The sequence below is a fragment of the Musca domestica genome, unplaced genomic scaffold, assembly GCF_030504385.1.
Source record: "Musca domestica strain aabys unplaced genomic scaffold, Musca_domestica.polishedcontigs.V.1.1 27, whole genome shotgun sequence".
Classification (NCBI taxonomy): domain Eukaryota; kingdom Metazoa; phylum Arthropoda; class Insecta; order Diptera; family Muscidae; genus Musca; species Musca domestica.
Genome location: NW_026712286.1, coordinates 81,416 through 106,251, shown reverse-complemented (window position 1 = coordinate 106,251; position 24,836 = coordinate 81,416). Strand labels below are relative to the sequence as shown.

The 24,836-nt window shown below is 38.7% G+C and overlaps 2 protein-coding genes across 3 annotated transcripts in view; one reads left to right on the top strand and one right to left on the bottom strand.

The window, feature by feature from the left end:
* LOC131803073 (uncharacterized) overlaps positions 1 to 5,385 on the top strand; it is a 104,256-nt gene extending 98,871 nt beyond the window's left edge. The window contains exon 12 of the mRNA XM_059124002.1: positions 5,359 to 5,385. Within this exon, the coding sequence (XP_058979985.1) occupies positions 5,359 to 5,364 (6 nt within the window). The 3' untranslated portion in view covers positions 5,365 to 5,385. The remainder of the gene's footprint in view (positions 1 to 5,358) is intronic.
* The window catches only part of LOC131803074 (transcription factor sem-2), an 86,902-nt gene that overhangs the window by 26,873 nt on the left and 35,193 nt on the right, over positions 1 to 24,836 (bottom strand). The window contains exon 1 of one of the 2 annotated variants that reach the window (XM_059124003.1): positions 8,060 to 8,939. The exons of the other annotated variant lie outside the window; for it this stretch is intronic. The gene's annotated coding sequence lies outside the window, so the exon portion shown is untranslated. Of the gene's footprint in view, positions 1 to 8,059; positions 8,940 to 24,836 lie in introns of those variants that run through there. 2 annotated transcript variants of the gene reach the window in all.

Below are 24,836 nucleotides of genomic sequence, written 5' to 3'. Positions count from 1 at the left end.
CGCAAAGGAATAGCTCGTCAGTCAGCTCTGCCCCATTATTTCGGTCAAATCGGCATTGATGAAGTGCGAACCCAAATGTGTGAGGGGACAGGGGACAGGAGACAATTATGAATGACCACTCCAGTGATAAACATATTCCGAACGACGATACCTGGTGGTTTTAATCCTTATTAAGTGCCACATGTTCACCATGCATACACACAGACACACTCGCGCACCTACCTAATAAGGAGCTACATTGTAGGGCTGCGACTTGCCTCGTTCCCATGTAGAACTGTCACATCCGCAAGCGCAAGGGAACGAACGGCAAGCCATGGGCCTACAGTAGTGCATCCTGCTGTTATCAAATGGGTTTACAAATTGTTCTTACACCCTTGTCCGTTGCATTCACACACTTTGCAATTCAAACTTTTATAGCCTGTCGTGGGGAATTATGTCCACGTTGGGTCATCCTGAACTCGTTCCTGCACTGAGCGAAATGCCGAAGAGGCAACTGCAACGATATACACACACGTACAAATGGTTTTCCGGGAGACATCAGTGGTTGGTTCCATGCTGTCTGCCAATGTATGCCGCAGCCGCAGCTGCCGCCGCCGTAGTCGCTGTTCCTAGCCATTCGCATGGACACTGACACTCAGCCATGCCTGGCATCGCATATCACAACTTCACGACACCGAAGCTCCGTCGATCGGACGGTAGGATGGACGCAGTTGAAACTCCACGTTAATAGATATCATCGTGAATATTTATAACTTCACAGCTAAATTACACATTCATCTGCACTCGGTCAGAGCGGCTCACTAAGAGCTTCGGAGGCTAATCCTTAAGCAGGTCTGACAACGAGCAGAGGGACGCGCGTATTTGAGGCCACAGTAGGAGCAAATTGCCTCAAGTCACTTGACACATGAACAAATATTTTCTGTATAAATGTGTTTGGTTTAAATAAAAAGATCCGGACACAAAGGCAACAAAAGCTGCTGGTCTCTAGCTCAGTTTGGGGCTGACAAACAAGAATTATGATCGGCTTAGCCACATGCTGAGCCGCTTATTCGTGTTGCATTCAGCAAACATCCCAAAGGCATTCAGGCCCAGACAGACAATCACAGTCCGACATACAAACACTGGCAGACAACTAGCCCCTGATATGGAGTGAGCTGCACAGGCGACTCCACGAAGTTGGTTCTGCTGTGGCATCGCTTCCATGTCGTTCAATGTCCCAGTCGATGGCTGTTACCATTGCTGCCGAATGTGCCGGGCAGCAGAGTGTCAATTTCCCATCACCCGTTGAATCATTTTGTTCGCTTAATCGCTGGCCGTGTCTTGCTTAAATTAAATCGCCATGTGATTTCATTTTCGCGCTCCTTTGTACGGAATGCCTCCTAATGTTTTTCAGGGCATAATTCGCGAGCTTCCACACTCGTTAGCAGGGACATTGGCTACACTTTTACCCAACTGCATATTTACGATGGCAGCAATCGATCGCACCGAAACGAAAAATAGGACGAGTAACTGCCACTTTAACGAAGTTAGATGCCTCTACAATGGCATAAATAAAAGGTGGCTATCATTTGATTGCAGAACCATAAATAGACTAGAAGAATCTTCTCAGAAATGGAAAAATGAAATGTAAAACAGAGAATGGTATGTAGGGACATCAGGAGTGAATAGCTGCCATCCTTCCGTTTTGGTCTTATCCATTCTCAGGACAAATTTTTAGGACATTTTCTAAGCACCCCGACCACTTTGTTTCCCCGAATCTCTATGACAACGGCAGCAAAAGTCCTTTGAAACGGGGTGGATTGGAGACCATTTTTACATGATAATTTAAGTTTATTGCTTCACTCGTCAGTTTAATCTACCCACAGCTGCAAAAAAAGGACCTCCTCCAAAAATGTTTTCAGGACTCTTACATATATATTGGTAATTTAAAAAGTAAACTAGTCTGAGTAGCTAAAACAGCTTTGTGACCATATTTTAGTTATTTTATTTAAAAAAATCGACGAAGATAGCAACTCCTTTCGTCGAATATGCCTTTAGAAGAAAAACAATAATTAAACACATAAAAAATTAACGACCTGAAAGCGCTTCAACGGACACCAAGGGAAACGCTTCGCTATACATTTCTAATTTTGTGAAGAGATAGATAAAATCAGCCAAAATCTGAGCACCTCTCTGAAGCTCAGTTAAGGTCGACTATCCTACCTGCCTAGCATCAAAATGCAACGTTGATAACAGTTTTCGAGAGCGACTGGTGATTTTGTTCTTCAAATTTGCCGTGTTTTAAGCATTGAATCCATTTTATATTTAACAAATCAGCGGACACAAAACTGATGCTTTCTTTCGAATTAATTACGTTTAGAGTCGCTTCATTAGGAAGCGGAACCCGCGGACCCACTTATTCATTGGAGAGCATGACAAATGTCATCGCTATCAACTGTATATTTAAGCTTCCTTATGACATATAATATTAATTCACTGGATTTACAAAATTCACTAGGTGTAAAAAATTCGGAGAACTGTAAGCGAACTATTACTTCCCCTAATTTAAATACATATAAAATAAAATATTTGATAACGTTTCCATACATTGTCTGTCTATAATACTAACGAATTCTATTGATTTTTATGACTCCGTCTGTGATGTTTGACATTGTTCTGTGATGTTTGACATTGTTTCAAAGCCGTTTCAACACTTATCCCTTAATTAATTAGTTTATATCCAGATATGTTGAGTCCTTTGCCAGATAAATCTTGTAAAATGTATGTATGTATGTATGTATGTATCGGAGAGGACATGTATTTAAACCATGGTAGGCAATGAGAAAAATAAAAACAAATTGCATCATTGTATCGTGAGTACGCCAGCAGGCCTAATCTGTAACTTTAGCCGATTAAAAGGTCGTTAAAATTTATTTTCCAATTGTAACAAAAACAAACAAAAGAAATTTTTGAAATATAAAAAATGAGTCAGCTTGTTTAAAAGTTACAGCAGGGCAGCAGGTATCATAATATTAGACGTTTTACTCAAAAAACGCAGCAAATATTTGGGAGCCACATGAGTCGGATAACTCGTAAAAAAGAGATATGTAACAATTGGGAAAATGTTAATAGTTTGTGTGGAGGTACCAGCAGAAGCGGACCCACATTTCCCTTCTTCACACCTGCGAAGTTTTAAGGAAATCAGGAAATTATTTCGCATTTAGAAGAGTTATGAAAATCCAAAATTAGATACTTTTGTAGGCTAGGCCGGAACGAGTTAACCTTCTTTCCTTCACAGCAAATGATCTCTACCCTCTGTAGAGATAAGGCTCTTGTAACAGTTATAATGCAGCACATTAAGGAAAACAAAAACACAGTCGCATCAAGGTATGTGGAACAACCACAGCTTTTTATATATTCTTCTTTAAATCTGCCAAATTTTTAAAAATTCTGATTTAGTGTATTCAAGTCGCGGAGGACGTAAATGTAAGATTGTAAATGCCCGTGAAGATAAATTTTAAAATATAAATGCAATGTGTTGGTGCGCAAGGGGTTAATTGAAAAATAGTTTTTTTTTAATATTAATGATTTTTACCATTTTTTTTGGATAAATCAACGTATTTTTAAATTAATTTAAATTAAATAAATTAATTAAATTAATTTAACAGGAAAATGACACAATTTCCCGACGAGGACGAATAACCGGAGTGGTGTTGGCGGTAGGGAAACTGCATGGAAAATGCTGAATTACACAAAAACTATGCTAGCTGCGTCATTGAGGCGGGTCTTAAATGAAAGGTCTCGAGGAGTACTTTCTGGCTATATATGCCTTATATTCCCAACTGATTTCAGATAATCGAATTTTTTCGATTTTCTAACCAAAGTGGCGGTTTCGGTAGGGAAACTGCATGGAAAATGCTGAATTGCACAAAAACTATGCTAGCTGCGTCATTGAGGCGGGTCTTAAATGAAAGGTCTCGAGGAGTACTTTCTGGCTATATATGCCTTATATTCCCAACTGATTTCAGATAATCGAATTTTTTCGATTTTCTAACCAAAGTGGCGGTTTCGGTAGGGAAACTGCATGGAAAATGCTGAATTGCACAAAAACTATGCTAGCTGCGTCATTGAGGCGGGTCTTAAATGAAAGGTCTCGAGGAGTACTTTCTGGCTATATATGCCTTATATTCCCAACTGATTTCAGATAATCGAATTTTTTCGATTTTCTAACCAAAGTGTTAGTTAGTTTCCCTACCGAAGTGTTAGTTTCCCTACCGAAACCGCCACTTTGGTTAGAAAATCGAAAAAATTCGATTATCTGAAATCAGTTGGGAATATAAGGCATATATAGCCAGAAAGTACTCCTCGAGACCTTTCATTTAAGACCCGCCTCAATGACGCAGCTAGCATAGTTTTTGTGCAATTCAGCATTTTCCATGCAGTTTCCCTACCGAAACCGCCACTTTGGTTAGAAAATCGAAAAAATTCGATTATCTGAAATCAGTTGGGAATATAAGGCATATATAGCCAGAAAGTACTCCTCGAGACCTTTCATTTAAGACCCGCCTCAATGACGCAGCTAGCATAGTTTTTGTGCAATTCAGCATTTTCCATGCAGTTTCCCTACCGAAACCGCCACTTTGGTTAGAAAATCGAAAAAATTCGATTATCTGAAATCAGTTGGGAATATAAGGCATATATAGCCAGAAAGTACTCCTCGAGACCTTTCATTTAAGACCCGCCTCAATGACGCAGCTAGCATAGTTTTTGTGCAATTCAGCATTTTCCATGCAGTTTCCCTACCGAAACCGCCACTTTGGTTAGAAAATCGAAAAAATTCGATTATCTGAAATCAGTTGGGAATATAAGGCTTATATAGCCAGAAAGTACTCCTCGAGACCTTTCATTTAAGACCCGCCTCAATGACGCAGCTAGCATAGTTTTTGTGCAATTCAGCATTTTCCATGCAGTTTCCCTACCGAAACCGCCACTCTGGTTATTCGTCCTCGTCGGGAAATTGTGTCATTTTCCTGTTAAATTAATTTAATTAATTAATTTAATTTAAATTAATTTAAAAATACGTTGATTTATCCAAAAAAATGGTAAAAATCATTAATATTAAAAAAAACTATTTTTCAATTAACCCCTTGCGCACCAACACATTGCATTTATATTTTACAATTTATCTTCACGGGCATAGATTGTAAAATGCAACAGAACTCTTGTTCAAGGCAGACAAGCAATTGCTATCCAGACAATCAAGTTTTTATTTGAGTTCCTTTACTTTTTTCGTCTTGAAGTGAAAGCTCCTTTTACCTGTTGCCCTTCTGTCGAAAATTGGTTTATGTTTCAAAAATAAAAATTTGCTTATATTTCTAGAAATGATTGCCTCTGTTGGTTTTGGATTTTAAACAAAAAAAGTGTGAATGAGTTTGACGGAAATATCAACCTAATCCACATACGATTTGGAACTTCCAGGAAATAGGTAAGTGCATTACTACAAGTTGTTTTTTACCCAACATCAAAAGTAACACCTCGAAATATTGGTTCAAGACCCACAATTTTACATAAGGATCTACCTATCTCGCCGAACTGAATCGAATCATCTATGTGTGTCCTTTTTAATTTATAATTACTACATGTCACAGTTATGACCCAAACCTGCCCTAAGTAAGGGTCAGAATAGAAGCCTTTAGTGATTGAGATGGACCAAAGACAGTTTTTTTTAGATTTGGACGTCTCTCTACAGGACAATCGACGCAGATTTTTCTGTGGGGTTAGAGTTTAGACACAGGATAATATATGTGTTTAAGTGTTGTGAATGAACGAATGATATTTTTTGATTGCCTAACTTGAACGAAACCAAAATTTGCCTATAGAAAAAAGCTCGTTTAGTTCACCTACGTACAAAGACCAAAAGTTTTGCTTGTCTGTCATTTGACTTGCAAATTGTAGAAAAATAAGTTTGCTGTCATAACATGGGCTACTACAACATAATTTGAACAGACTGACACTAGACAATATTTGTCTTCACCTCAATTGTCCTATGGATCACAACAGTCACATATGGCTAGATAGACAAATACATTTACACTATATACACTTGATAGTTCTCCAATAAGTGTTAAGAGAAGCTACAAGCTACTTCATAGGTAAAAAAAGTATCACATTACACACAGATCTAAAAGACCCCAATACTACTTAAGGTCACTTATTGGTAACATCCTACACATATTCAACTAGAGATTTTACATACAAAACATTTGTGGCACCTTTTGGAAAGTTATGAAGAATGCACAGTGGCCACCAAGAGAGTGGGATTCCCTAACTTATTTCTTGAGTTACCGACAAAAATCGGCAAACTTAAAATGACTATAATTTCCGTAAATAAAGACATTTTTCGACTAGATTGCATCAAAATAAAATAGTCGCTAAGTCTTGCCTATAGCAACAGTGCTACCAACTTTAATTTAGAATTTTTATACCCTCCACCGTAGTATGGAGGGTATATTAAGTTTGTCATTCCGTTTGTAACACCTCGAAATATACATTTTAGATCCTACAAAGTATATAAGAATATATACATCAGCATAAAATTCTATGTCGATTTAGCGATGTCCGTCCGTCTGTCTGTCTGTGGAAATCACTCTAGCTTCCGAACGAATTGAAGTAGATTGATAAAATTTTACTCAAATGTATTTTATGTCTGTAGGACTTTTGGCATTGAAAATGGGCTATTTTTACTATTTTAGCGACATTATTCACCGGAATTGTTTCAAATTTGTGATTTGAAGTTCGTAATGGATACTACAACCAAAGACAGAAAATTGTCTGTGCAGGTCCACGTCTTCGTATAACCCCCCTATAACGATACCTCCGGATATTCGGTATTTTGATGATTTTAGCGACATTATTCACCGGAATTGTTTCAAATTTGTTATTTGAAGTTCGTGATGGATACTACAGCTTAAGACAGAAAATTGTCTGTGCAGGCCCACGTCTCCGTATAGCCCCCATAAACGGTACCTCCCGATATTCGGTATCGGTATTGAGTAGTTTCAAATTACGTATTTAGAGTTCGTAATGGGAACTACAGTCTGTGACAGAAAATTGTCTATACAAGTCCAGGTCTTCGTATAGGCCCCATATATCACTACCTCCCTATATTCGGTATTTTGCCGATTTTAGGTACAATATTCACCCAAATTGTTTGAAATGTCGTATTTGAAGTTCGTAATGGATGCTACAGCCTGTAACAGAAAATTGTCTATGCAGGTCCACGTCTTCGTATAGCCCCCATATAACGGTACCTCCCTATATACGCTATTTTGATGATTTTAGCTACTTTATTCACCGTTTTTTTTTTTTTAAGTTTCGAATTTGAATATGGTAATGGCTTATAAAAAACAATGTCTATGTAGGTCCATGTCGTATAGACCCCAATATAACTGCTATATTCAGTATTTTTAAGATTTTAACGGATTTTATTTTTTGAAAGTTTCCAAATTCGTTCCAAATGGTGGAGTGTATTCAAAGTTCGGCCCGGTCGAACTTACTGCTTTTTAACTTGTTATTAATAAGTTTGTGTCTTAATTTTACCGATGAGTTAAAGATCCCACTCCTGCGTTTATGTTCGAGAATTGTTCACATTTAATAATACATTCTAAAATCAGAGTATTTTCATTTATTCAAGAAATTCGATATGCAGAATTGGTAATGGATTGTTTATTAGTTAAATTAAGAAGAAATTTTGACCAATATGGCGATGTGGATATTGCATCTGCAATGTTACGTGTAATTCCCAATATAACGTGTATGGCCTTATGTCGCTATTATTTTTATCCCCCATTTCGCGAGTAAACCAATCAGAAGTATACCTCCCGCTGTAAACCAAATAAATCTGTTGTCTTGAAGATTTATTCGCTTTTAAATTAGGATTCAGATTTGACCTATTAAACCATTTGTTTAATCCCCGTCTCATTGCGATGTGTACCTTCAGGTTCTGGGTGGTGATTGTCATTTAATTGGCTAAAGAGGAACCAGCCGATGAAACTTTAATATATTTGTCATCAATACTCACGACAGATTGAGTGACATCGCCAGAGGTAGTCGCACCAGAGGATGGATATGTTAAGCGTTGAAATCAATATTATAGCTCCGTTGTAATTTAAGAGTGAAAATTCTATGTCTGTAATTTTTTTTTTTTTTAATTTCGAAAAGCTTTTTCTCAGTTGATAGCTTCAAGGTGTTGAACTTGAATAGCCTTTTTTTTTTTTTTTTTAATTTTTCATTGGATTGGGCGGAAATCTTGATATTTGTTGTCACTTGATCAAATTGCTAACATTTCGAGGGAACTATTGCCTCAAAGGTATGCCGTCGGCGACATTATTGACACATTCACCGTCAAACCGATCACTCACAACCAGCGGACACGGTTATTTATTGGATTTGTGTATGTAATGGAATCAATCGCGTAATTCGGCGTTTTCCATCTGTTCCGAGGAGTAGAGTGGGGTGGTGTACACAATTCCCTTGAACACCACAAAGTATTGACTTTTAAAGTAATTCTATTTGGATGAAGAACCGCTTGCACAGCTAGCGATGCCCTCAAACGACACGAATTAAGCGATCAAAGTTGATAGTGCGTCTAAACGCGCGCGATTTCCGACGATACTAAGAAAATATGCAAACTTTGCTGTAAACAACTCTGCATACTGGTGGATCTGAACGTGCCCGTTCGTGTGAGTGCTGAACATACATATGAAGGTATTTGTTGTTGGCGGCTGGCCAATGTGTGTTGTGTAGCTCTTCACGAAAATGGCGTGAGACCAAGCAGGCTATGGATGAACGTCGCTAGCCCCGCAGTGGCCCCCAAGACATAAGCAAATGATGGTGGAGCTGAGTTCAGCTGAGATGAGATTGTGATCTCTGCTGAAGAAACGGTAGTCGTCAAATAAAACGAGGGCCGAGTACGAGAGAAAAGAATCAGAACCAATCGCCTGCGGAGAGGAGACATATCAACGGAGACACATGTAAATTGGAGCATTCGCTAGACAGTCGACGCACATTTAAGACATGGGCATGTCCAGAGTGCAGAGTGGCACTCAGTGCTTGCATGGCGTTGCAATCGAGGCGCACATGCAGTTCGAGCGCACACAAACAATGCCCTGGCGTGCTCACAAAAGTTACCCTTGGCTGGTTGTGTGTTGTGCGTGCTTCAGCAGACAAGAAAGCAGGTTGGCTGCCTGCTCGTGCTCCCCGCTGTTTGAAGTGTGTGCAGTGTGTGTGTGTGGGAACGAAACAAATATATGTCCGTGCTTGTGATTGGCTGGTTGCCACTCGTTGTGGCCAATTTGGGGGCGTTGTTTGTACAGCGAGACAAATGATACGGGCGTTGCATTTTTCGAGGGTGCTGCCTCCTCGGAAATGGATGGCCATTCAGCCGTTCGGATCGAAACAATAGAGCGCTTAGCGTCAGCATGTTGCCCGGAAAATGAGAGCAAGTGGAGCATTGGGCACGCCCGTTTATGACTCAGCCGAAATACGGCTCTTCGACCCGACACCGCGCATGTGGCACAAACTATATGTCATATTGAACATCGGCTAATGCTCCACAACAATGGCTGTTGGTCGCAGCAAATGCCAGGACAATTTCCAAAGAGGTAGCGAGTTGTCTTAATGAGTCTGCCACAGGTCACTTACATAAGTTTTTGGCGATATTGATTTTTATTTGAAGCACCATATCGGAGGCAATGCTCGGTGTACAAACATTTCAGCTCCCACTCACACACACACATGTACACGTACACGACATACATACAAATCCATACAGCAAGCATGATTATGTAATGTTAATCCAAGTGGGTTCTCTCGCACATACACACGCATATCTTTACAAAGTGAACATGCTTTGATGTGAATGGGACAGGTGAATTAAGAGACTGTCGGGATACATCGATATAACAAACCGCGAATTCAAGGTGTACGCTTGTGAGTGTGTGTGTGTGTGTGTGTTCACCAGCATACATAACATCCACCTTTGTCTATTGTAACCAGGTTGGGGGTACAATCGAACTTGAAAGGCGTTCAACTTGAAAGGCACTCCTTGTCTTTGTTTAGAGCCCAGTCATTGATGCGACACACATCTATACTTTCATACATACATTTGTACTTATGTATATATGTATGTATGTATGTATTGTCATCGTCCCGCATACATATGACGCCGACACCAGCGACATTCTCTTAATGTTTACCAAAATTAAATCACAACAACATACACACCTATCAAACCCATCAAATCGTAACTGCCTCTACACATACACACAATTTTTACACATGTAATGAACTTTTAGCAACAACAAAAACAAACCAGCAACAACTCCGTTTAAAACAAAAGCAACCCCATTTACACCTTTCCTACTCGGGATAATGAATAGCGGAACCCATGGCTTGTTTGTCTGCACATGCATACATACATTCATACATACACTGGTGGCCAAAACTAAAGCAACTGAAATTACAAGGAGAATGAATGCCCTGTAACTTTTTCAAAAATTAAGAAAATGAGAAAGTTTTTCTTGTTTTAAATTAGGTACTTTATTCACTTTTTTAAAACCTAAAACATAAAACCAAAATTCATTTTTATATAAAAAATTATGTTTGGTAAAGTCAATTAACCCGATTTTGGCTTGGACAAAACAAAAGCAACTCTGTTGTACATTCATATAACCGCTGCAATTTCAGTGGTTTTTACTGTGATATTTATCGCTTTTTGGTTCCTTCGACAATTTCGCTTGTCATAAATCCTTTTTGAGAAGTTTTTTACAACAGTATGTGTTTTTCTTTTCGTTTTTTAAGTACTGCCAAAAAAATTTTAAAATGGCTAGAAGCTAATACTGTACCTGAATAAAACAGCAAATTATCAGTGATTATCAAAACAACATATCACAGAAAATGATTTCCGAGAAATATTTCATAAATATTTATGTGATTTCATAATTATGTCTGTGCACTAAGTCGGTTTTTTGAAACTGGATCAGTAGTAACAGTCCATAACGGATGAAGGCCGTGAAGAACTTCAGCCCATACTGATCCACAAATTGTGAGAGAAATAAAAAACAACTATTTCAGAGTTCAACAGGATTGGTGAGAGAGCAATCATTGGATATAAGCTCGAGATCAGTGCGTAGACGAGTAGTGGCAGCTGGTCTGCGTGCCCGTAAGACATCAAAAAACCATTTATATCTGAAAAAATCAAAAAGGCTTTCGGAAACGATAATATTAAGTGGAATCAAGCTCAATGGAAAAAACATTATTTCTGGGATGAGTCTACGTTTAATATTAAAGGCTCAGACGTGAAAAATTTTACGGTGAGAAGACCAAAAAATGAAGGACTCAAGCCGCAGTGTTGCAAAGGTACGGTGAAGCATGGGGGAGGGTCAAAAATGGCGTGGCGCTATTTTTCTTTCTATGGACTTGGGTCTATCCATAAAATAAAGGAAGTTGTGGATCGGTTTGTTTACAAACATGTGTTGGACATCACGTTGTTCCCTTACGCTGAGTAAAATATTGCGCTGATTTGTGTGTTTCAGCATGACAATGATCCCAAACTTGTATCAAAACTTGTCAAATATTGGTTGCGGGAGTCAAAAATTCATGTTTTGTTATGGCCGGCACAATCACCTGACCTAAACTCCTTAGAAAGCCTTTGGAGTATCGTAGATAGGAAGATCAAGAGAGATTCGGAAATAAATAAGCACAACATTTTCTAAAGAATTCGGGGTGTCTGGGCACACCCAAGGATCAAATTGAGCGTGTTATAGATTCAATGCCTCGTAGGTGTGCAGCTGCTATCAAAAATAATGGTTATGCTATCGACTACTAGCCAAAATTTAATTATTTTAAAATAAAAAATCAAAAGTTGCTTTAGTTTTGACCAAGCAAAAATTGGGTCATTTTAGTTTTCCACATATTATTTTTCGTTCAAACTTATTTTTGTATTTTTATTTTTAGTTTCTTGAAAGTGAATTAAACCCCTCATTTAAAACTGGAAAAAGAAGTACGATTTGTTCATTTTTGTAAAAGTTACAGGACATTTATTGTCTTTGCGATTTAAGTTGCTTTAGTTTTGGCCACCAGTGTACATGCATGTGCTCACCTATAGCCGTTTCACATCGCTTAGAAATGTGTCTGTTTGTTTCATAGTCAAGGACTTGAGCTCGGTTTAATTGTGCTTTCGTGAAAGAAAAACAAAAGTGAGAGGTTCCTTTGGGAATAGCAGCTTATCCTCAAATTCCATATTCTTAAGTATGGACTGCGGACTAATGCCCTCATACCCTCCTGTTTTCTTGTAGTTATTATGGCTGGCCGACTATTAAAAATGTGTATCTAATGTTAATTTGAAATGGAATTTCGAATAGCAAAGTATAATGTCTTGCTTCGTCGATGCCTTTCTAAGTCGGAATAGGAGATTGGATAATTCGGGTGACCAATACACATGAGCCTAAATTGCTTTGTTGAAAGAGAAAATTTTATTGACACAACATGGTGATTTTGCCGGCATTTTTAATGTATCCCCATTATGGTGGGAACCGATTCAATTTTTGGTTGGCGTTATTGCAAATTTATTCAGTTTATAAGGATATATTTCCATCCAAAATATTTTGAAAATCGTGGATATTCCAACACGATTTGATTACAAAATGCTGGGATTTAACGTTTTTTGTCGAAGAAATGTTGATGTCGAGTAACAATTTGACGATATCACCTGCGTTTAATTTTCCTCACCTCATCGATCTCTGGATAATCACGGTCCTACTGTATTAGTGTTTGATGTTATTACTAATGAAAATCTATATAGTCGCAGTCAAAACACTGTGCAAAGAACTTGCAACAATTTCCCGAGAATGAATGTTTATTTAAATAAATAGACCTACATGTTTTTTGCTCTCGTTGTTGGATTCGTTTCATAATTCTTGGATACTTTTGTTCCGATGCTCTCTCACAATTAGAGCGCCAAAACAGGGAACAATGCATTCTATGACAAATCAATCAAATCGGTTGATTGTGAAAGCAACGTCTATTCATTTTCGTCCATCCCCGCCCCCAACAAACGGAGGGCAGCATGCCCTCGTCGATAGCTCATTTCAAATAATCAGCATATTCAGAACGAATCGCTGTTTTCATCTTTCTTACCGTCGAACAAACGACAATAAACACCCATTCGGGCGCAAACAACAATCACTCACACACACAAACATACAAATATTTGCATTGAACATTCAGCCCAAATCCCAGGCATTGTCGTCTATTCCCCTGCCATGGGCTTATGGCAAGGGAGACGAATGGAACACAAGAAGATATCCCCATGACAAAATGAAAGACATTGTCCTTTTTGATGCTACCGTTACGTCTGGGGTTTCCGCGATTTCTCCACGCAGAATAACTGCCAAAGATTATGCAACGTAACAATAACAGATTTCTTAGATTCAAACAGATATTCACAGCAATTAAATTTCAAAATTTTCTTGAGAGATTAGGTTACAATTTAAAGTGTTCTCTGCAACTGTGCAAATTCAAGCAGTACTGTGTGCGGCAGTGTGTGTGTGTCCATAACGACAACACCAACGATTTAAAATAAACACATACACACACACATGCACACACACACATTTCGATTTGAATGCACTTTTGGGTGCTATCTCCGAGATCGAAGATTTCAATGAAAATCAAAACAATGCCTACATACTCGCATTCTCATTCTCATTCCCAGCCAAACATGCACACACATGTGTGTTGCATCGTCCTGAAAATCGATACTTTCGCATGGGTGTGCAACAACAGTGCCAACATCGTATTGCCAATTCGATGGAATGTCACTTGAATCCCGAGAAATCATCATATCGGTCGTCCTCAAGCATCCGTGGACAATGACGGGAATGCTGTAGACAATCATTATGACATACACTCGCACTCCCATCCAGCCATTGAGCTATTGTGGGCATATGCGTGTTGGGATCAATCCTAAGAAAGGACAAACAATTCAAAGGACATGTCAGCTATTGTGTTGCAGATTTGCTAAAGGCGATTACATTGAAAGACAAGAAGGCTTAGGTCGACAGGGTACACTTGGTCTTAGAAGCGGCTAGCCGAGTAAGCGAATGTGGGCCGAACCTAATCAAAATGACAATGCCATAATCTGAGATACAAGCCCAAAAGACAAATCGACAATAGAAACCCTGACCTGACCATATGTATTGAATTCGAATTGAACAAATCGCAGCACTCAGCCGTATCATTTGTTGGGGACAGTTATATATTATTCCCATAAAATCTGATTCATCAGTTCCATACACATGTGTGGCAGGGTATTAATTTATGTTATTTCAGCAAAGTGCATTGTATATATTATATATTCACAATTTTTTGTAGAATGCTACCACGTGACCACAATAGCCCCAAAACCAACAAGCATTCAATCCGCTTTCGGACAAAGCACAGTGGAATCTCAGAAATTAAAACCACTTGTGTAGTTGCCCTCTTCGAATTTGTGAATTTTAGGACTTGCTGGACGTATTTCAACCGAGATTGATAGAAAGAAAGTAGCCATTTCATGACGCATATATAGAGTAAAAAGCGTTTTTCCCTTTCATTTCATTTGGCAGAACAAAAACATTGAATTCATATAAGCTATTCTAATATATTTCTATGATTGTTACTTATTTATTATTTTATTATTATTTTTAACACAACACACTGTCTGCTTTCGTAAAAATATTTGTTCAACTTGTTTGTAAAGGTAACGAGTGAAGACGAAAGACTTTATATTCTGTTGTATTTTTTGGCTTTTATAACAAAATAAAGGGACGAAACGATTGTTTTGAGCAGGGATTCGCTCTTTGTTACCTAATTACAGTAGATGTGTACGCTTATGTTGGGAAGTTTAAATGTGGTTATTCCTCTCACCAACAGATTTTCCAGAAAATTTGCCAGTATACTACAACATCGCCTGAAAGTAACGGCTATATAATTTTTTGAAATTCCACTTGGAACTGGGGATATAGCATCAGACTCGGAAGTACCTCCAAAAAATTTGCATTTTATATGCACATATCTATTGAACGATTACAGATACAGTCTCTACTTTTAATGAAATTTGGAATGTGTAACGGAATTCGAAGCAAACATAAATTTGCCAAATTATATTGCAATCGATTCAGAATTGGATATAGCTCCCATATGTATATTCGACCGATTTCGATGCACCGATGCATGCTTTGTGTCTCCAATTTCAATGAAATTTGAAATTTTTAACGGAATTTGGAACAAAAATAAATTTGTCAAATTATATTGAAACCGATTCAGAATTGGATATGTCTCACATACATATTTTCGACCGATTTCATGAATTCGATGCACCGAACACACAATATTTCTGCAATTCCAATGAAATCTGAAAAAATTTGTAAAATTATATTGAAGTCGGTACAGATTTGGATATTGTTATTGAATAAATTGTCCGTTTGATTCTGTGTGTTTGGTACACGCTATGTTCTTCAAATTTCAATGAAGTTTGGAATGTGTGACAGAATTTGGCTAACTAGGCTAAGAGTAAAAAATACTGCACAACAAATTAATTGAGGCAACGATTATTACCGGGAAGTACGTAAGTTGATATGTATAGCTACCTACAATAACTTACGAACTAGATTAAGCATGTTGCTTCTTTTCTTCTATATATATTGTATATCCTAAAGCATTACAACAAATACGTTTTTTTTAATTCTTGGATTTGTTTTATTTATATTTAAAAACCACAAAATATTTGTATGTAAAATTTTCAATGCATATAAAAGCAAGAGGGGTAGCCAAGTGCACCGGGTTTCAGCTAGCATACTATAAAAACTAATTTGTAACATGCCATACAGGGTGAGATGAAAAAACTGCAACCAACTTCAGACTGCTGTCATTTCTAAGCCACTCGTCCGACAGCTGCTAAAACTATTCCAGTGACAGCTCATTATATTGTTTACAAGCGTACAAAAGCATTTTGGTGAGAAATCTACTGAAAAAAGTTATTCGTGATGGAATTTAAGCGTGATAGTGTGATTTCTTTACATTGTGCTGGAAAACCACAAGTGACTATCGTTAGAGCACTCCAGCATTTAACTTGAATAAATCTTTTGTGTCTCGTACCATCGCTCGTTACCGTGATGCTAGTAGCGTAGCCCGACGTCAAGGAAGTGGACGAAAGAAATCAGCAACATCAGCAGGAATGGTTCGAAAAGTAAAGAAGCCACTTTATCGAAACCCGCGTCGCAGTGGCCGAAAAATGGCCGGCCATGGTGATGGTGTGGGCCTCCACAGCAGCCGATAGTCGCTCTCCGCTCCTATTAATCGACCGAGGCATCAGAATAAATACAGAATATTATCGCGAAAATATTAAAGAATTGGTCACGCAAACATTTTAGCCGCAGAGCTTGGACATTCCTACAAGACTCAGCACCCGCCACCCAAGAATGGTTACAAAATGGGGTTCCTCGCTTCATTTCCAGCACACCATGGCCGAATACCAATCCGTTTGACTATTGTGTCTACAGTATTTTGGAAAGCAAGGTTGGCACTAAAAAATACCAAAGTGTCGAACACCTCAAGCAAGCGCTTCGCCGGGAATGGGCCAAAATACCACAGAGCAACATTCGGGCAGCGTGTGACGGTTTCATGAAGGCCATAATTCGTGACCAATTTGAACAAATCTAAACTTATTTTAAAATTTGATGCTGTTACTACTACTACTTTTTTTGCTTTCATTCAATAAAATTAAAAAAAAAATGTAAAAATTATGGCGTATGACTTTGTTGCAATTTTTTATCTCACCCTGTAGTAAATTGATGCGAGAACAATGTGGATCATTATTTTAGTGTATTTATGTCAATAGATACATGCGTATGTTAAAAACAAGAATTGGGTATGTTCCCATATCCACTTTGAAATTTTCATAGTGCCAAATGTGCTGTACAGCTATCCGAAGGACTGTTTGAGGTTACATTTCTGATCCTAAATTTTATGCATTCTGAACACCTTCTCATGTATTTACAAATGGTCTTTGCCATAAGTATCAATTGCTACTCTTTAATTTTAAGTACTCCAAAAACACATTTTATTGGCCATTTTTACGCGAAATCATTTCTTCTAGAACTTTTCGTACCCCTAGAGTATGAACTTCCAATTACACTTTACGTGTAATAACATCACGGTCACTATAATACCTCAAGGGTATTTAATAATTAATTTAAAATCAACCACTATTCCCATATTAGCCACTCCACTTAATTTTCAAAAAGTCCAAACTTCCAAAATATGGCCACATGGACATTTCAACAATATTTAATACCTTTTGAGATTTCATACCCCTGTTTATTTCTCATAATAACCATTTCAGATATCGTTTGGTACTTTTGTACCCTTGGATACCAATTTGGAAAAAGCACGTTCCCACACCAGCTGTACCTATATCTGGATACACAATTCTATTGTTAGGAATGGTAAAATATTGGGGTTTAGTGCAGAATAGACTGCATGCTAATGCCTAAAATAGTACTTCTACCCGATACGAAGTCAAAATACCAACCATAGTTGATTTCGTTGAAAGTGTGGCATGGACCTTCAAAATACAAAATAGGGTGATCTATGTATCAGATTACAGACATTTAAGCGGGGAAAATGTGGCAACCCTTATGTGGAGCTGCTTATTCAATACACACCCAAATTGTGGCTAAAATCTACGAAATACTGAGCCGATTTGTTGGCTTGTTTTCACTCCCTCTTGGGAGTTATACCATTGTCCTTGTAAAGTGTCACAGCTCTATCTCAGATATTGTGGACTCTGTCATGAATCAACAAACGTATAGAATGTTACCCTGATAGTGTGACTCATGGGATCGCCGAGGAATATTTCGAAGTTGGGGGATTGGTATAAAGCCTATGTCTATCCGTATCAGTTCTCGTACCCTATTTTAGTTTCCACTGTTCTCACTGCTTTTGGTAACATACTATGTAAACATACAACATAGTACGAATTTTTCTGTTTGTTTTAGTGTACCATTTGGTTTAAAATAGCCAAAGGCAAATTCACAGAGATTCTATTCAATTTTTATTTTGTACCGTTTAGTACTTGTACTTTTGACCTTGTCAAGCCTTATTGGCTATGACAATTGAGAGAATATCGATATCTAGCTAAAATTGGTTTAATACCGGGCACTGTGTCGATTTCAGATTTCCATCTCAGTTCTATTGATCGATTTGTTATTCTAGCGTGCCGCTGTTTCCATTTAACACGCACATGAGTATGTACGTTTCGGATACTGCCAGGAAATCTGTGCCCATTCAATTTGAGGATTTCAATACGTAGTCCTTTGTATGGAAAGCAATAAGCAATTGTGTCGAATGAAGTACACAAGATATGTAAGCACGTATGTGTACTTGGCCGGCGAAATGGGGGGCATCGTTACTCCGAGTCCAATTAATTTTGGCAGCGAATTAGCTGGGAATAACCTGGCAATAACATTATGGAATTGCACTCAAAAGGAACAGCCCTGCGGGCAAGTCGAACATCTCTGAGTATAGCTCCCCCGCCATCAGGTTGTGTGACAATGTTCGTCACAATTGGAAGTACGCAAATGAACAGTTCGCTGTCAGCACAAAGGGGACAAATCGCTTTTGGGTTGCTAGGATGCAGTCGTAACTAGGCAAGGTGTAGTCGAGTCGGATTATTCACCGACTCCGTTGGCAGGGCAACGATCGAATGCGGCAACTCCTTCCACCACGCATATATTTATCGCACGAATTCGTAGTTCTTTGAAGCGGCATTTGTCTTTTTCTGTTCAATATTTGGCTTGTTTTCTCATCGAGGACTATAGGGAATCCTTGCAAGCACAAAGAGAGGACGTAAACATACCAAGAATAATTGACTTTTGTCCCAATTCATTCATAGTATCTGGTGGATTTAAGGACGCACTCAATGGGAAATATTTTCACCGACTCACTTTGCCGCCTGGCGAGGTGTTGTTCTATTCACAGTTCGACTACTGAGAAAATGAATATTCCTACGTCACTGGAAGACATTTGTGAATGAACGAGGACTGTGCGGGTGTGTATGTGTGAATGAATGAGTGTGTGTATATGCATTAACGTCTTGGAAACAACGATCAGCACAGCCGTGGATCGCACAAAGGTGTCAAAGTCATAATTCGAAAATCTTTGTTTTACGTTTTTAAGTGCAGCAGGACCGCCAGCATTAAAGGACTGACGTGAGGGCGAGGGAAAGAGTGAGTGAATGCATTGTACAGGATGTGTAACACCTTGCTGGCCCAAAACTACCCGTGAATGAATGCTTTACTCATTTGGTCGTACAATTCCTTTTGTTTTCCACGTACCGGTACACAATGGCCTCGCAGAGACAAAAGCCAGCTCGGAATTGAATGGATTTGAGACAAAGGAACTGCAGTGAACGGGCAGAATTGAATGCATCTCAAGGAGAACTTTGTGTGTTGTCCTAGTCGACAGAACAAGTAAAACAAAGGCACAGTGTGAATTGCAGGAGGATGTGAGCCGAGCATGAATGAAGATACCTACCCGCCGCCATTAACAAAACAATAACAATAAATCGACACAGAACAGAGGAACGCTGCGAAACAACAGAAATACATTTGATAAATGGACACCATAGCTAATGCGATAACAAGTGAATGAATGAATGCACATTATTACACTCACTCACTCACTCACACACACACAAACGGACGCAGACACAACTACCAATGCACAAATGCATCGTAGTATAAAGGAAGCTACACACGGAGAAGTCGACGAGCAAAGCATTGAGACGTGAGTCCTCAAACGAAACAAGGATGAAATTTTTAGAATGAATTCCTGTGCGAAATGAGGATTGTCCCACTCAGATGTGACCGGAACGGAAACCTAGTTAATATTTCGTCTCCCTTACCACAAATGGGCACGTCCAATGTGAGAAGCAATCTCCCTAGACGTTATCAACATTCGGTCATCAATAATTTGCATTTAAGCCAAAAATCCGAGCAATTTATCTATTATTCAAATCAAAAAGATGATTTTACAAAAACCTGGGTTGTGTCCAGATCGGACCTTGATTTTTCCCAAAAACGCATTACTGTTTCCATTCACAGAAAGGCGAAGCTCCTTATTATATCTGTTAATCTTCTGACTTGTACAGCAATATTTTTTAAAAATAGAGACGAAGCTGCAGGTCCATAAGCAAATCTATCCATTGAGAGCATAAAGTGGCTGGCACATCATCGGACAATGCCATTCAAATTTGAAAATAGAAATGTGCCCAATGAAATGTAATGTTAGAACGATTGGAAACATATGGCTAATGTGGTTGTGTTCCCACCGACCACAAGTGATGCTCAATGTCCATTAAAATGGATGACCACAGGATCCATGTATATATCAGAGGAGACCCACTGGAGTGCCAATGATTTGCATTTCTCTCATGATTCCACATTTTTTGGCAAGGGGATGCAATCACATGTCAAGCAACCGTTTTTATTTGTTCCACCGATTCGGTAATGGACGATGTAACGATTTTTATGCCATCGATTGATTCTATGCCGTCACGCCTATCAAACTGCCTCCATTGTTTGAATTCAGAATTTATATGGAAAATTATTGCAACCAAACGACGCGCAAAACAGCTAGGTCTAAATTTGCAAATAATTTGCTATGCTCCTCTCGGTGAAAGTCTCGTCGCCAGCTGCGTACATAACCCTTTGTGTGAATTAAAGAGGTCGAAGGACAATTCCTAAATGTTAATTGATAGAAGGCAATAGCATTGTGCAATTTTTATGCACACACACACACGGCCGCATATCCAAAAAAAAATCCTTCGCACACGTTACAGTAGTTGGATATGGTTCGGCAAAGGCGTTTACGTGCGGTGTCGTTAATGTCTCAATCGAAGATATTTTAAAATAATTTAAAAAAATGATTTCTTTGGCAACACCTCCCTCCAACGGACACGGTAGGCAAAAAGGGGGCGCAACCATAGATATTTTCGCTTGGTTTCGCAAACGCCCTTTGGGCTGGGGGGAAGCAGATTTCAAAGCGATAAACATTCAATGGTGTTGACAATGCTACATAGCAAATGACGAGGTCGCAGGGGAGGGGTGGTGGACGGGGTGAACCGTTTAAAGCATTAAACGAATTGAAATATACTTTTTAATGTTATCACGTCCGCACGCACAACCCTTTACTGGCATCCTGTTTCACGCTTCTCACGATAATTGAAACAGTTGCGGTTTAAGTGTCAAAATCTGTTCTCGATAAAAGCGAACAGCGTCAAGGACACCCGTCTTGCGGCGACCCAAGTTGGGAACAACAGTTATTTTTATATTTTACTGATGCTATTCTAGTGTTTATTTTATTCGATGGCATTGCATTTGTTAAAGAGGTAAATAATTTGAGTCCAAAATCCTCTAAAAAATTGTGGATATTGGTTAGGTTCTCAGGACACAGGCTCAGAAATGTGACTTAATAAAGACGGACATAGAAATGGACAAACATAATTTAGATGAGTATTCTGATTTCGAATAGTCGCAATTTAGTAAGATCGCGAAAGTTCGATGCTGGCCCTTATCCCATTCTTGTAATGGAAAATATAATTGGAACAGAATAAACATCTTTCTCCTTAAGTGCATGTGTTGGGATAAGTTCAGCTGCTGATGAACATTTGAATTTGATAATGTTTAAAATATTCTTTGAGAATAGTTTTTTTTTTTTTTTAATTGTTCCTACCATCAATAGTGAAAGAAGATTGGCAGTGATCATACTGGTATGTCATGAATCTCATAGAATAAAACAATTTTAACTGTTTAGATCGAATCAACTTTTAACTAATTACTTACTCTGACCTAGGTGTAGTCATCGATTTTATTTACACGTAGACTCCTGTGTTCGAAAATCCTTGGCAACTATAGAAACTTATTGTAACATAAAGTAATAGATCGCAAGAATTAAAAAACTATCATTTTACTTTTACTGATGAAGTGACCTGACACATTTGACGGAATTGATTTTAAAATTATTTGCCATTGCCGATTTGGCAAATGAGATTGACTTGTTATTTTTGCCATGTGTGGCCGATTCAATGTTCATGTTCAATCCCACAAAACTTTCAGACTAAATGTGATTATGATCACAATGTCAGTCATCTAGATCGCCGTTCCTTTCAAAAGTTAAAGTGGTTGCCGCAGACAGACAGAAGGATATGTGCACATCCTGAAGAATATAACAGGGTGAGATAAAAAAACGGCAACCAACTTCAGACTGCTGTCATTTCTAAGCCACTCGTTCGACAGCTGTTAGAATTATTCCAGAGACAGCTCATTATATTGTTTACAAGCGTACAAAAGTATTCTGGTGAGAATTCTCCTAAAAAAAGGTATTCGTGATGAAATTCAAGCGTGATAGTGTGATTTCTTTATATTTGGCTGGAAAACCACAAGTGGCTATCGTTAGAGCACTCCAGCATTTAAATGTGAATAAATCTTTTGCGTCTCGTACCATCGCTCGTTACCGTGATACTGGTAGCGTTGCCCGACTTCAAGGAAGTGGACGGAAGAAATCAGCCACATCTCCAGAAATGGTTCGAAAAGTAAAGGAGCGACTTGATCGAAACCCGCGTCGCAGTGGCCGAAAAATGGCTCGTGAGCTGAACATATCGCAATATTCCATTTGGCAAATATTGAAAAATGAGCTCGTGGTAAAGCCATTGAAATTCCAAAAAGTGCAAGAACTTACACCGCAACAGAAAGAAAATAGACTCAAAAGAGGTAAAGAGTTGCTTCGCTTGACCGAAAGTGATGAACTGCGGAATTTGGTTTTCTCCGATGAGAAAACATTATTTGTCCAGCAGTTTGTAACCATAACTTAAGCGCCGGCCATGATGTGGGCCGCCATAACAGCCGATGGTCGCTCTCCGCTCGTATTAATCGACCATGGGATCAGAATAAATGCCGAATGTTATCGCGAAAATATTTTGGAGGGTGTATTAAAGCCTTGGGCACGAAAACATTTTGGCCGCAGACATTGGACATTCCAACAGGAGTCAGCACCCGCCACATAAGAATGGTTAAAAAATGATGTTTCTCGCTTCATTTCCAGCGCACAATGGTCACCAAAATCTCCGGTTACCAATCCGTTGGACGTTGACAAACCTAATATACCCACCCTTTACACAGTGTAAGATAGGCACTCATGTTCCTTGAGCATGGTTTGTTCGGGTATGTAATTTCTGGAAAGTATTTGTGCAATGGCGCCATAAGAATAACTTCGACCTACAAAGTGCCATACTTTTTCTTAGGAAGTCATCCACACCTCAAATACCCGACCCATAGCACGATCTGTATTCACAAGATGCCACTGCAAAAATGATTTCATTGAATTCGACCACTCCAGTCCACATTGAATTATTTACTGGACGGAAAGGATTGCAGGGAGTTGGTGGACACAAATTTGCCCTAACAAATTAATTCCTGCAAAAATGCTTCTTTTGACATATTGAAAAAATCGTTAAAAAACTAGTGGTTGATCGAAGTAACATTTTTATGTTTTTCTTTTCTTTAATTTAACTGTGCCTGTCTGTTAGGGCAATAACTTCCTATGTCATCCTTTGACGATCAAGGGTATATCTGTGAAATGATTTACATTGACCCTTTTTTAAGATGACAAGGGGTTATTCGCATCACAATATTTTTAAGCAGCTGCTACAGCAATGCGAAGCGGCATCTTTAAAAATGACGGCAGTTGTCATAAGCAATTAGACTCATATTATACTGAATCCCACTCCGTGCCTATCTTATCGGACCGAAGTTCTTTTGCTGAAGACATAGTTTGAATCCATCAACTTTTTCTCTTTGGCAATGTCAGCTTTTATCGGACTATCTTATTTCGTATCTGCCTTAACAATGGCAATACCAACAAAGCCAGAATACCAATAACCAAGTTTGTAAAATGTACAGATCGTAAATAATGGTTGGCCAATAATCGTTACAATCATCGATTCCTATATCTCGAGGATTATAAATTTTGTTTTTTTTTTTTCAATAAAATTTTCGCCACCTCAATGTTTACTACTTTTCGTTACATGGTCCTGGAAACCCAAAATGAATTACAAAAAAGCTTATCACAACAAAGCCGCCCACGCGTGCTCGGCATTTAAAATTATTCAAAATCGATAATTTATTACTCGTCGTTGGGCCGTGGCAGGAAAGGGTGCAGAATAATTGTCAACGTCTAAACTTCATCAAGAATTTTAGCGTCATTTTCATTTGCATAACAACAACTGCGGCTAAACGCATCCCTGGGGAATTATCCTGCCTTCTAAGCACACGACCGAATCCCGCTTAACACAGACGGCTGGTTACTGCATTTGGTCCAGCTATTGTGTATTTACGACAAGTGATCAATAACTTGACTGTAGCGTAGTCTTTCCAATCAGTGGGCACTGTGTACCACGGTAAAAAGGGGCAAAGAGCCATCTTTGGAAGTTGCTCTCCCATTGTAGACTTTGACACTTGTTAGACATATTCGTAAGGCTTTCGACTAATCAATCAAAGAAGGGTCGTTTTCCGACAACTATCACAATATTGACAATCTACCTATCCGGTCATGGGAAAATTCTCAGGTCCGAAATTGCAACATCCTGTCAAGATATGACTTCGAGGAGCCTTTAGCCCAACCGATGTATGAAGATATGAAGATAGCTATGCAGTATACTACTCCACAGTGTTTGAATAACAGTCAATCATTCGCTCAAA